General features: G+C 44.9%; 1 protein-coding gene across 3 annotated transcripts in view; it reads right to left on the reverse strand.

The window, feature by feature from the left end:
• The window catches only part of LOC309635406 ((E2-independent) E3 ubiquitin-conjugating enzyme FATS), a 250,290-nt gene that overhangs the window by 97,339 nt on the left and 140,077 nt on the right, over window positions 1–12,874 (reverse strand). For all 3 annotated transcript variants that reach the window (XR_014248824.1, XM_082406622.1, XM_082406623.1), the window contains exon 3: window positions 2,613–2,704. Coding sequence is in view for 2 of the 3 variants with exons in the window: in XM_082406622.1 (XP_082262748.1) it covers window positions 2,613–2,704 (92 nt within the window). In the remaining variant the exon portion in view is untranslated. The remainder of the gene's footprint in view (window positions 1–2,612; window positions 2,705–12,874) is intronic.

Here is a 12,874-nt window from a genome sequence, read left to right on the forward strand (position 1 = left end):
ATACCCCAATAAAAATTTATAAATAAATTAAAATTTTTTAAAAAAGAAAAATTGGAGATTTTCCCCCTCTCCATCCTGCAACTTTTATCTTTCCACACATTTACTAGAATCCAAAGGATTCAATGCAGTGTAATGTATTACAGTGAAAACCTGGCAAGAATCTAAATGAATTTTAAAAGGGGATTGGGCAAGTAAATCATGGCATGCACGACTGCATCATATTCTGCTGAAATTAAAAGTAAAGTTTACAAAGAATTTAAATGATATGGGAAGTTGCCAGTGATGGAATGTTATGTAATAAAAGAAAGCTATAAATGTTGATATACATTACAGTCTTATGTTTAAAAATGTATGGGAAAAATAAGGGAAAGAAATATATAAATATTTTCTTATGTCTATATTCCTGTATTTTCCTAAGTGTCTATATGAAGTTGCCATTATTTTTGCTATAGGGAAAATTTAAACACTGTTTTTTAACAAAGAAAACTCTGTTCCATATTTCATTCCTCTTAAGTAATCACTTGGCTGAAGAAGTGCCTGCATATCATTTCTATGGCTTCGATGAATTTGAAAGGAAAAGTGATCAATCTTGTGCAGGCTCTGGAGGAGAGGCGGAGATTTATGGCAGTTACAAAGGAAGGGCATCCGTTTGGAGTGTTTCATCATCTTACAGCATCCTTATAACAAACACACAGGGACAAGCGTTCAAAGCTCAAAGTTAGGAGGGAAATTTGAAAGTCACACTATTGCTTTGATCAAAGTAGATGATCCGGATCACTACAAAGCAGATGTTTAGAAGGTATGGTTTCTGGGCGTTAACTCAGTCATAGATAATAATCAAGTGTGAATATGTGAATGTGTGTGTGTGTGTGTGTGTGTGTGTGTGTGTGTTACAGAGACTCAGCCACATGGCCCCAAAGATCTATATCATTCATGACCAAACTGATTAATTTTAACATCAACAGGAAAATGCTGAACTTGACCAGCTCAATGTGAAAAACAGGTGGGAAAGATCTTCAGATGGAATCTTTCTTTAAAAAAAAAAGTAGCAGTTGACCTTCACATTATCCTCTCCTTCTTAACGGGGCATCTCCTGCCAGGGATGGTTCTCAATGGTCCACGGCTCCTCCAACTCATTTCCCTCCCTGCAGCCTGGGGTTCCTGCTCCTGCTCTCAGGGAACACATTAATTATTGCTACCCATCTTCGAATCTTCAGACAGGGAGCTCCGTGTTCCACATAGAAATGGCTTTAAATATTGATGACTAAATCTCAGGTCCCAGAACAGTGTCTTTTCTCCATCATGTGAGATTTCAGGCCTGGGGTCTCTGAGGAAACGTTGAACTTTATTAAACGCAAAGCTAAATCAAAGGATAATACCTAAGATAAGCATTTAGGGGGTAAAGTATTTTTTACAGATACCCTTGCTGCTTTAATGTTATGAGGGATCAATTCTTACAATTCCACCCTCTCTTAGAATTACAAAAGTTGGAGGCAGAATTTCATTTGTGAAAGACAAGAGATGCCTTGTAAACGGTAACACTTCAGACAATTCTTTCAGGCAGGAAAGTCCATATTTTAAGTTCTGTTCACTGGAATGAGCCTTGCTCTATGCCAGCCCTTTAGAGCAAGATCAGAACAGAAGCTCTGGAGCCAGACAGCTTATGAGCTGCGAGATTTGGGTCAAGTCAACTACTGGAGCTATTGAAGCTTTAATTTTCTCATCTGCAAAATAGGTATAATAACAGTACAGTTGTCCCTCGGTATCCAAGGGGGATTTGTTCCAGGAACGCCCTCAGATACCAAAATCCAGGGATGCTCAAGTCCTTTATATAAAATGGCAGAGTGTTTGCATACAACCTATGCACATCCTCCTGCATACTTTAAATCATCTCTAGAGTACTTATAATACCCAATACAATATAAATATTATGTAAATAGTTGCTGACGTGTGGCAAATTCAAGTTTTGCTCTTTGGAACTTTCTGGAAGTATTTTTCCAAATAGTTTCAATCGGCAGTTGAGTGAACCCGCCGATGAAGAATGTGTGGATATGGAGAGCCAACGGTACCTCCCTCCCAGGATCATGGGAAGGACGAAATGAGTCAGTTAGACAGAGCCTGGCATGTGATACATTGTCAATACTACCACTGTGTACAGAGCTTTTTATTGTCTAGAATCAGAAACATTTCATTTTGTAAATATGACCTCTAATTTTCTTCCCCGAATGAGACTACTGACACGTTTTGCAGTTATAACAACCTGTGGTAACTTAGATTTCAAACTACCTCTTCTCCACCTTCACGATGCCAAATGGCATCCTCCTCTCTCTCCAGCAGATTAATTTTGGTTTAAAATTGAGATTCAATCACCATACTCTCTTTTGATACTGCAAATCTACAAATTATAGGTCAAGATTATAAAGGAATAATTGAATACACACTGCATACTTTAATGTAAAGTCTTAGTCATTGATGGTTAGATTTTCTGCTGTGTTGGTTCCATTTTCGACTAAACAAAATAAAATGCAAACACATCACAAGTAGTCCGGTGATCATGTTTTACAATTAGCTGCATTTTGCTGACTACTCTAGAAGTTAGAAACATATGTTACCTCAGTGAAGTCAGATTTCTTCTCTGGAACATCAGACTGGAGATTTTTACGGGCAATTTGATCGTGGGGACTGTACTGGTTGTCCCACAATCCTAGGCAAAGGGAGATAATATTGCTATTTTTTAGTATACGAAAGGATAAAATGGAGTATATAACTTTACTATAAAACTTAATGTCATCTACTCAAGTATTATATGAACCAATAGTGAATCCAGTGTACTCTGACCCATGATAAAACTTTGTCTGTTTCCCTCATTCACTCCACCCCTCCATGGAGGCTCTGAGCTCCTTATTACTTAGTTTATCAGGCTGCAAGATTCCTTCTTCCATACCATTGTTTATGTTCCTAGACTCAGGAATAACTGAACAAGTTTAGCCCTCACACATTCACCCATGTCCTGAGCTTACACCCAGCAGAAGAATCACTTCTATGGATTTCTCAACAGCCCTGGAGTTAAGAAAGCCTGAACTTGCAAGATCGACTTTTATCCAACCTCTTAACACAATCATTTTAGAAGGAGTCTTGAGCGACTCAGACACTGATATTGAAACTGCTTTGGAATATCTGAGGATAATTTTGTGATGATATCTGTGAGGATAAATGAGACACCGTAGACCACAATCCACATAAATACTGGCCGTAGCAATAGCCGAGAATATCATCGGATCCAAAAGCACAAAGCAGTGGGCCAAGAATTGTAGAACCTGGGCTCTGGTCCTGGCTCTACCATCCACCAGCCTGAAAACAATGGACAAGTTTACGGAATCGCTCTACGGAACTTCCTCATCCACCCAGCCTGCCCTGCACACCTCGCGGAAAGCTGGGTAGAAGAACAAAGCACTCTGTGAGGCAAACCAGCGGTATTAGGACGTCTGCCTGCGTGTCTTGCTGCTATTGCAGGAATGTGGGTCAAACACAAGCAGGTGGGGTAATGATGAGAGTCTGTGTGGCCCCATCCCCACAGCCCAGGGTCACAATGTCACTTCCACAAATGCAGACATTCTGGGGAAAGTGATTTTCCAAAAGACTACAAAGAATGCTTTCCCAGCGGCTGGTGCTGGTGATGAGAAAGAAGAGATTTAAGAAAGCAGCTCTCTAAATTAGCATATTGTCTTTATCAACTCATGAGAAGGGTTTATTAAAGAATTCAGATAAAATTTAAAGCATTTTATGGGAAAAATGATATGCTATAGTATTTTCAAGTTTGCAAAGGGGTCAGGACATGGCAATTTCAAGGGCTACCACGGACCCGTCCAAAGCCTATGTCTCGTCTTGTCCTTGGGTGATAAAAGAACCGCCGTCAGCTTGACCTAGACTTGTGGCTTGTCTCCATCCATCCCTGTTATTGAGTGACAGAGACAGTCATCCAAGATGATGTGCACAGATTACTTCCTGTGAAGCGCAAATATAAGACCTGAAAGATGTCATGGATTTCTGTGCAGAGTCGATACATCATGATGAACTGACAATAAAGCTGATGAAGACGGAAATCTCCTGGCTCTGGTCCTGTGGCACCACGTTTAAGAACTCCACAGTCAGCACAGGCCTGGGGCCAGACCGGCCTGGGTCTGCATCCCAGCTCAGCTCACCTGCAGTAGGGGAGTTGCTCACCCGCTCTGAGTTTCTTTATCCATAAAGTGCAGATAATAACACCTCCTGCCCAGCCTTGCCATCCGTGCACTAAGGGTAACGTATGTAAAGTGCTCGGGCTGGTGTGGGAGGCGGGGTTAATGCTCGATAAATGACCCTGGTTATGATTGTTAATGAGCAGGACCAAGGCAGCTGCCCCCCCTCCCCCACTCAGACCCAGATGGTCACTATCACCAAGGCATCCGTGCTCACTGGAATCAGGCCACAAAGTCCCAGGGTCTCTAGTTACATGTGAGACTTTGGGCAAGTGACTCAGCATCCCTTGGTTCCTTGCTATGAAATGGAGATATTGATGCTTACTTCACAGAGTTCCTGAGAAAAGGATAAGTGACCTAAATCGCTAGCCCGTAGCACAATGCCCAGATTAGAACAACATGCAACAAGCATTAGCTATGGAGAAGTGTCATCATCTCTAGCAGGGAGGAGGGAGACTGCCACCGTCAGACAAGCAGGGGCTGTGTACGAGTGTCTGATCGCTGTTGTAACAAATGGCCACAGACTTAGTGGCTTAAACAACACAAACATATTACGTTACAGTTCTGGAGGTCAGAGTCCAATATGGGTCTCCCTGAGCTAAAATCAAGGTGTCGACAGGGCTGCACTCCTGTGGGAGGGGCTGGGGAGACCCTATTTCCTTGCCTTTCCACCTTCTAGAGGCTGCCACGTTCCTTGGCTCATGGCCCCTCATCACTCCAAACTTTGTTTCCATCGTCACATCTCTTGTGATTAGATTGGGCCAGCCAGATAATTCAGGATAATCTTCCCATCTCAAGGTTCTTAATGCCACCTGCAGAGTCCCTTTTGCCATGAAAGGTAATATATTCGCAGGTTCTGGGAACAAGGACGTGGACATATTTCGGGGGACCATTATTACGCCCATCACAGCCTAGTTGGGGAGCCTGAGGTTGGAATGTAGGGCCTTTAAAATGGTGACGCTATGGGAAAGTACTTACAATGCAACATTAACTGAAAGAAAGGAATCAAAGGCTTATGAACCCCATGATTGCAACATGCAAAATTTTTTAAAATGTGTGTGGGAATCCACACAAATGGTAAAGTTGCAACTTAGAGTTACGAGCCTGTTTTTGAGTAAAACTGAGGTGAGACTACGGCCACGCATGAGGGTGCCTGATCAGTTAATGACGACCCCAAAGGCCTCAGGAGGGGGATTACCAGAATGGTAAAAAGTAGAGACTTTGGGGAAAGAAAGACCCTGATTCAAATCCTTCTCTGACACTAACCATTTGGGCAGTTTAAGACATTTTGGGCAAGTTCCTTAAATTGTCAGAGTCTCATTTTCCCATGTGTCAGAGGAAACACAAGACCTGTCTCCTAGGGGGTTTACAAGGAATCATGTTACAACGAATATCAAGAATTTAGCAGAGTGCCTGTCACGTGGTAACACCTCCCCTGTCCCTTCCCACCTGACCACATAATTGTCACTACTGATAGAGCCCCCCTCTATTGGGTGGCCCTATTCTGGCATCTCTGAATAAGGCAAAGCCAGTGGACATTTGGGGCAGGTTACCGAGAACAAGACTGATAGGAGTTTGGGCATTTTCCAGCGCCTGGGGTTGGTGTCCCCAGTACAGAAATTTTCAGAAGCCAGGACACATGGCACCTGGCCTTGGTTTCTGGAAGAGATCCTGCTGCAAGGGCAGGAGGTGGCCAGGCCAGTCTGCTCCCTCTCTCCACAGCGCGAGCTGGTCTTTCCCAGAGCTCTCGCAGGGGCAGGTGCCTGTCCCAGGGCCAGCAAGTCAATTTCACTCTGCATCGGGAAATGGTCCCGGTTAAAAGGAAACTGGCAGAGGGCGGGTGGGCCCTGAGCACCTGTAGGATAGACAGGGCTTCGTCACAGGAGTCGGGCAGTCCAGGTCCAAATACTAGTTGTGTGCCTCTGTGTAGTTTACGTAACTTCAGGGCCTCCAGTTTCCCTGCTACGGATCTAGAACACTGAGTTGACTCTATTCCTGCCCTGCCCCGTTGCCTTGCTGCCCCCGGCTGCTGGGAGAGTAGCTGTCAGAGGCTCACGGCTTTGCTCATCTCTGAGAACCATCCTCGACAAAGGCTATACTTTTCTCCACCTTGGCCCACAGCCAGTGGTGACTCTGAGGGGTACAAAAGCCAGGGCAACTCTTTTGTTTGTTCCAGAGCATAAACTGAGGGCCAGACTCCACCTGAGACCCATCCTTCCTCACCACCTTCCCCATCAGGCCTCCCTCACTCTCTCTCATGGTTCTGTCCTGAAGAGCACCCCCTCCCTCATGCCCCCTAATCCCTGCCTCAGGCTCTGCTTCTTGGAAGCTCAACACAGTTCCAGCTCACGGTGCTGGCTAATAGTGGGGGCTCTCAACGTGGGTCCCCATGCCAGCAGCCTCAGCATCACGGGGTGACTTGTTAGAAATGCACATTCTCTGAAATAATGCTATTTGCAGCAACATGCATGGACCTAGAGATTATCATATTAAGTAAAATAAGTCAGGCAGAGAAAGACAAATATCATATGATATCACGTATATGTGGAATCTAAAAAATGATACAAATGAACTTATTTATAAAACAGAAATGGACTCACAGACCTAGAAAACAAACTTATGGTTACCAAAGGGGAAGGGGGGGAAGGGATAAATTAGGAATTTGGGATTAACATATACACACTACTATATATAAAATAAACAGCAAGGTCCTACTGTATAGCACAGGGAACAATATTCAATATCTTGTAATAACCTACAATGGAAAAGAATCTGAAAAAGAACATATATTTTATATATATATATATATATACATATAAAATGTATACCCAAAACATTCAAATCAACTATACATCAATAAAAACATTAAAAAATAAAAATGTTTTTAAAAAGAAATGCAGGGACTTCCCTGGTGGTCCAGTGGCTGGGACACTGTGTTTCCACTGCAGGGGGCATGGGTTCGAGCCCTGGTCAGGGAACTAGGATCCCACATGCCTCCTGGGGCGGCCAAAAAAAAAAAAAAAGAAAGAAATGCACATTCTCAGGTCCCACCCACTGACCGGCAGACCTACAGATTCAGAAACTCTGGCACAGGACTCAGCCTTCTGGGCTTTACTAAGCCTTCTAGGACACTTCCTGCAGCTCAAGTCCAAGAACACTGTTGGTCTTAGACTAACAAGCTCCTGTACGGATGGTGACTTTAGGCCCTAGAAGGTGATGGGAGTGCTTTTGATTCACCATCATCCCACGGCTTTTAGAAAACCACACCTAGGGCATCAAAATGGGGCTTCTTATCAATGCTTACAATGAGAATGAAGCCATCAGGAATGGCAGCGGGCTGTTATTTTGAAGCAAACTAAACCTCAGCCTGGTGAGCCACCCACTCACGGCTGGTTAAAGAACTGGTTGTGTGCGGTGCCCAGTGCCCTCTGTGCCCGGGGAGAGTGTCAGTGCATGGGCACGTCTGATGAGGGTTTCTCTCCCGTGATGGTTGGAAAGATGGAACTGCTTCTGTCTCCACCAGCCTGAGACGTTCCTCCACAGCCACTCCTGCCCTGGAGGCCTTCCCGGAGGCCAAGCGCAGAACAACATGAACTGAGTATGAGGCCCTGACCCAGGTTCTCCTGGACTCCAGTGTCCTCCCTGGAGGGAAGAGTGCTTCAGGGATGGGATCCATCTGGGCGGGAGTTTATGCCGCACTCAGGGTGATGGAGGCCCCGGGCTGGACCGGGCGGCAAAGGCAGTGAGAGGCTGTCTCCTCCCACAGCTCTAAGGGAAAGTCACAGTCTGGCTACTTCTGGCCCCAATAAGCCACTGGGAGAGCCCTGCCAGCCAAGGGACCCAGGAAAGGTGTGGGATGGGGTGGATTTAGACAAAAGTGGACGTGGGGTGGGAGAAGGTGGCGCAGCCCAAGCAGAGGCAAAAGAGAAAAGTGGAAACGGCTCAAGGGAACGTGTAAGAGCAGAGAAGTCCAGCAAATCTGGGAAATGGCAAGCAGCATGTGGCGTGAAGCCTGGGATACGGGGAAGGCATTGCATACAATTCCCATGCGGCACCTAGCGTGGCTTGAGTTGTCTGTACAAAAATAGCCGACGAGCCACATCACGCATTGACTAATGAACCCATCCATCGAAATCGTGTGTAAATAATGAACGCCCCAGCCTTTCGTTAGTACAGAGAGCTTGCTTGTTTTCATATCTCTATCATGTGTATCAGGGACAGAGATGGGACAGTCACATTCCCGCTTCATAGACTGTAAACGCTTCCCTCATTTCTAGTCTGATAGGAGGCAAGGTTTACTCGGAATTTTCACCTGCCCTCAGCAATACCCCTTTCTTAATATTCTAAGTAGATGCTTCTCAGAGACAATCACTTTTCAGATTTGAATTAAGCTATCACCTCTGTGAGATCTGACCCTGTTAGCCACCCCGTGCCTCTGGACCATCTTTTCATGGTTGACTTTTGGAACAATGGGGTCTTCTTACTGTCTTCTCCCTCTTGGCTACTGTGTCTTCCTTTCTTTAGTGGGTTCTCTCCTTGACTCCCTCCGGGTCCTCCTACCAAATCTCAGACCAATGCCAAGGAAAGACCCAGACCTCACCTGTGGGCACCAGCCCTTAGAACCAGCTGCCTTCAAGCCCCCTCAAACTCAGCTTTTCCAAAAAGGGACCAACCAACTCCCCTCAAGCTGCTGCCACTGCAGTCTCCTCCTTCCCCTCCTCTTCCTCCTCCTCCCCCCTCCCCTTCCTCCCCTTCCTCCTCCCCTTCCTTCCCCTCCCCTTCCTCCCCCATATCCATCTTCTTGGCAAGTGGTCACCATCCTCCCATCACGCACAATAGAAATTGAGGTGCCCCCTCCACACCCACCCTTTCCTTCACTGCCAATGTCCAGCTAAAAGCCAAGTCCTGATTTATCTCATGAAAAAGGCTCTGCTACATCTCATCAGCTTAATCTTCCCTGAACTGCCTGGTCTCAGCAAGGTCACAATCAAGTGGTGACCCCACCAGCCTCGTCTCCTGTCAGGTACTCCCAAATCCCCTTGACATTGCCAGTTTGTGACCTTGTGAAGGTCACATGCTCCTTTGAAAACTCTAATGAAGGGCATACATTTTCCCCCCAGAACAGGACCTGGGAAACATACACATAACAATCTGAGTCAATGTGCATGGGGTGCTGGGGCTCAAGGAGACCAGGATATGGGCATGTATCTGGACAAAACTATAATTCAAAAAGATACATGCACCCCTATGTTCATAGCAGCACTATTCACAATAGCCAGGACATCGAAACAACCTAAATGTCCACTGACAGATGAATGGATGAAGAAGATGTGGTATATATATACAGTGGAATATTACTGAGCCACAAAAAAGAATGAAATAATGCCATTTGTATCAACATGGGTGGACCTAGAGATGATCATACTAAGTAATTCAGACAGAGAAAGACAAATACCTTACGATATCACTTATACGTGGAATCTACAATATGACACAAACGAACTTATCTACAAAACAGAAAAAGATTCACAGACATAGCGAATGGTTGCCAAGGGGGAGGGTGGTAGGGGATGGATACACTGGGAGTTTGGGATTAGCAGATGCAAACTATCATATATAGAATGGATAAACAACAAGGTCCTACTGTAGAGCACAGGGAACTACATTCAGTATCCTGTGATAAACCATAATGGAAAAGAGTGTATGTTTATGTGCAACTGAGTCACTTTGCTGTACAGCAGAAATTAATACAACGTTGTAAATCAACTATACTTCAATAAATAAATTTTTAAAAAAGAAATAATCCAAAGACTTTGAAGTTTAAAAGTCTATTAAGTAAAATTATTTGCATGAAATAATTCTCTAATTATTCTCTAATAAAATCTCTCCCAAGTTCCAAAAAAGAATTTAAAAAAGGAGATCAGGATAGAAAGCCTTAAAATAAGCCTCCTTCTCCTTCCTGGATGTGGCTGCTTCATCGTCTCTGTGACTTTGGCCTTGGATGACACCTGCCCAACTTTCCCAGGGGGCTAACTCCTCTGCACGGCTCAAGACCACCTCCTCTCAGAAGGGCTCCTAGGCCTGCCCCCACCCCACATGCCTTCCAACCTGTGTTGCCACCTGTATTCATTTCCTAGAGCTACCATAACAAATTACCACAAACAAGGCAGCTTAAAACAATGGCAATTTATTCTCTCAGGGTTCTGGAGGTCAGACGTCTGACACCAAGGTGTTAGTAGGGCTGTGCTCTCTCTGCAGAATCCAGGGGAGAATCCATCCTTGCCTCTTCCTAGCTTCTGGTGGCTGCTGGCCACCCTTAGCATCCCTTGGCTTGTGGCAGCATCACTGGTCTACCTCCATCCTCACATGGCCATCTTCCCTGTGTCTCCAAATCCCTCTGTCTTTATAATGACCCCAGTCGCTGGATTGACGTCCCATCCTAACCCAGTATGACCTCATCTGCAAAGACCCCATTTCCAGATAAGGTCCCATTCACAGGTCTGGGGGTTAGGACTTGAACACGTCTTCGGGGGGACGCAATTCAACCCAGCACAGCGCTCCCTGACAGGCTGGCATCACTGTGTGTCCTCGCTACGCTGGCCTGTAATCGTCTGTTCTGAGTCTGTCCCCCAGGTTGACAGAGGCCGGTAGAGGACGTCTCACCATCACCTTCGCCCTGTGCGCAGCACGGCGCCTGCCAACTGAACACATTCGCTGAGTGTCGACTGAACGAACAAATTATTTTATATTTTGCTAAGAGTTTTATCTATGGGAAAAAAATCAGAACATACCTTCCTCTGACAGTTTGATCATATCCCACTGATGTTTCAAAGACATTTTACTTAGATTCAAAGGTCTTTTAATGACAATGATGCGCTTGGCGAAAGGAAAGAAAAGTCAGCCACAGTTTACATCTGCAATTCCTCTCAGAATGAGTCAGGCTCCCACCTTCCGCGCTGGGCTGAAGAACCTCCAAACACTCTACCTGTGATGAAGTCACCAGAATGTTTCCATGGCAACTGGGGAGGGGGTGGGGTGTCCACCCTGTGCTATTTCTCCTGAGCAGGAACAGCAATCATCACGCTGACATTTATATCTGAGGCTTTGTTAGCAAGTAAAACACGTTTGCACAACCATTAAAGTTTTCTGCAGAGCACTGTTAGATGTGAGACAAAGAACTACTGCCTACAGTCAGATACACAAAGAACTACTGCCTACAGTCGGATACACATTTCCCCTCAACTTCTCATTACTTTTTTATTTTTCACCTTGTTTTGGTGATGCTGGTTCTCTTGCCAGGCAGCATTTTTACTGTGGAAATGTTCCCTTAGTATTAAAATACATTCAGGTAACACCACCATGTTAATTTGTTTACCCTACTTGTAATATGTGTTACCGACTTTTGCAAACCGGTTTATCTAGAAAATTGGGCAACACAGCAGTCTGTTTACTGTGCAAACTATTATAAGAATGATCAATTCCTACAATTTAATAAAATACCTTTGACACTAAATTATAATGAATATTATTTTCTAATGTATACCCAATCACGTTTGAGGTAGCTTATAATTAACAACACAGATAAAAACCAGCCAAACCGTGATAAAAGAAGCAAGTAATGAGCTGGAGAAATCATTGGACCATAAAGCCTGGGCTAAAGATGACCCTGGCACAGAAGAATCACAAACTAAGGGTGAGTTTGCAGCAGCCAAGGCCAAAGGGGGGGATGTGATAAATTGCATAACTCATTGCCTTTCAAATGAAATACACCGTTTCATACAGAGAGTGGTTTTATCCCCTGGGACAAGGCATTGATAGCATGGGTCTTTATATAAATGGGCAGCACCTCTGTAAGCTGGTTCATAAACACCAGGACAGTGTAAATTTCACTGGACAACCCCAAGGTGCTTTGAGTCGGGTCAGTGTCACTATTACGCCATCATGGCTAAAATTTATTGTGTGATCACAGCAAGACAGATATTGGATACAAAGGTTATCTCCTTTAACACTCAGAATGACCTTTGGAGGAGAGCACAATTATTATCCCCATTTTACAGATGAGAAGGCTGAGCCTAGTTGAAGTAACCTGCCAATCATTACCTGTCCAATAAGCTTCAAGCTGAGAGTTTGCAATATTAATGATCACTGCACAGGTAGAAAAGGTAGAAATGGAGCGGAATCTGTAGGGTCTGATAACCTCTCCTATGAAGCTTGAGAAAGTGGACGGAGCACCCTGGGTTTGGGCGTCAGAGGAGCTCCCTCACTCTATCGCTGTTTGCTCCTGAGTTAAGGGGGCAAACTGAAGGGCTGAGAACTATGAAAAGTTTGCACGGGCCCAGCACACTGCCTGTCAATATCGGGTGCCCCCCAAAATGGAACGTGTTATTAGCTGCAGTTTTACATAATTTTCATCCCTTCCAGAAAATGATGGAGTATAATACAGACCTGCCCAATAATGAATAAAAACCTGCCCACTAATTCTGTCTACTCGGGCTCTAGCTGATTTCTGAGACACCCGGAATCGGAGGCACCGTGCCTCTGCCCTTGGTGCCCGGGCATGGTTCTGGGGTCTGCCTTTCTGTGGCAGGAGCAGGGTCCCCCCCTGGAGGACCGGGTAAGACCACCGGGTGCAAGGA

The sequence above is a fragment of the Balaenoptera borealis genome (genome assembly GCF_965194805.1).
Source record: "Balaenoptera borealis genome assembly, chromosome: 10".
In the NCBI taxonomy this organism is placed as follows: domain Eukaryota; kingdom Metazoa; phylum Chordata; class Mammalia; order Artiodactyla; family Balaenopteridae; genus Balaenoptera; species Balaenoptera borealis.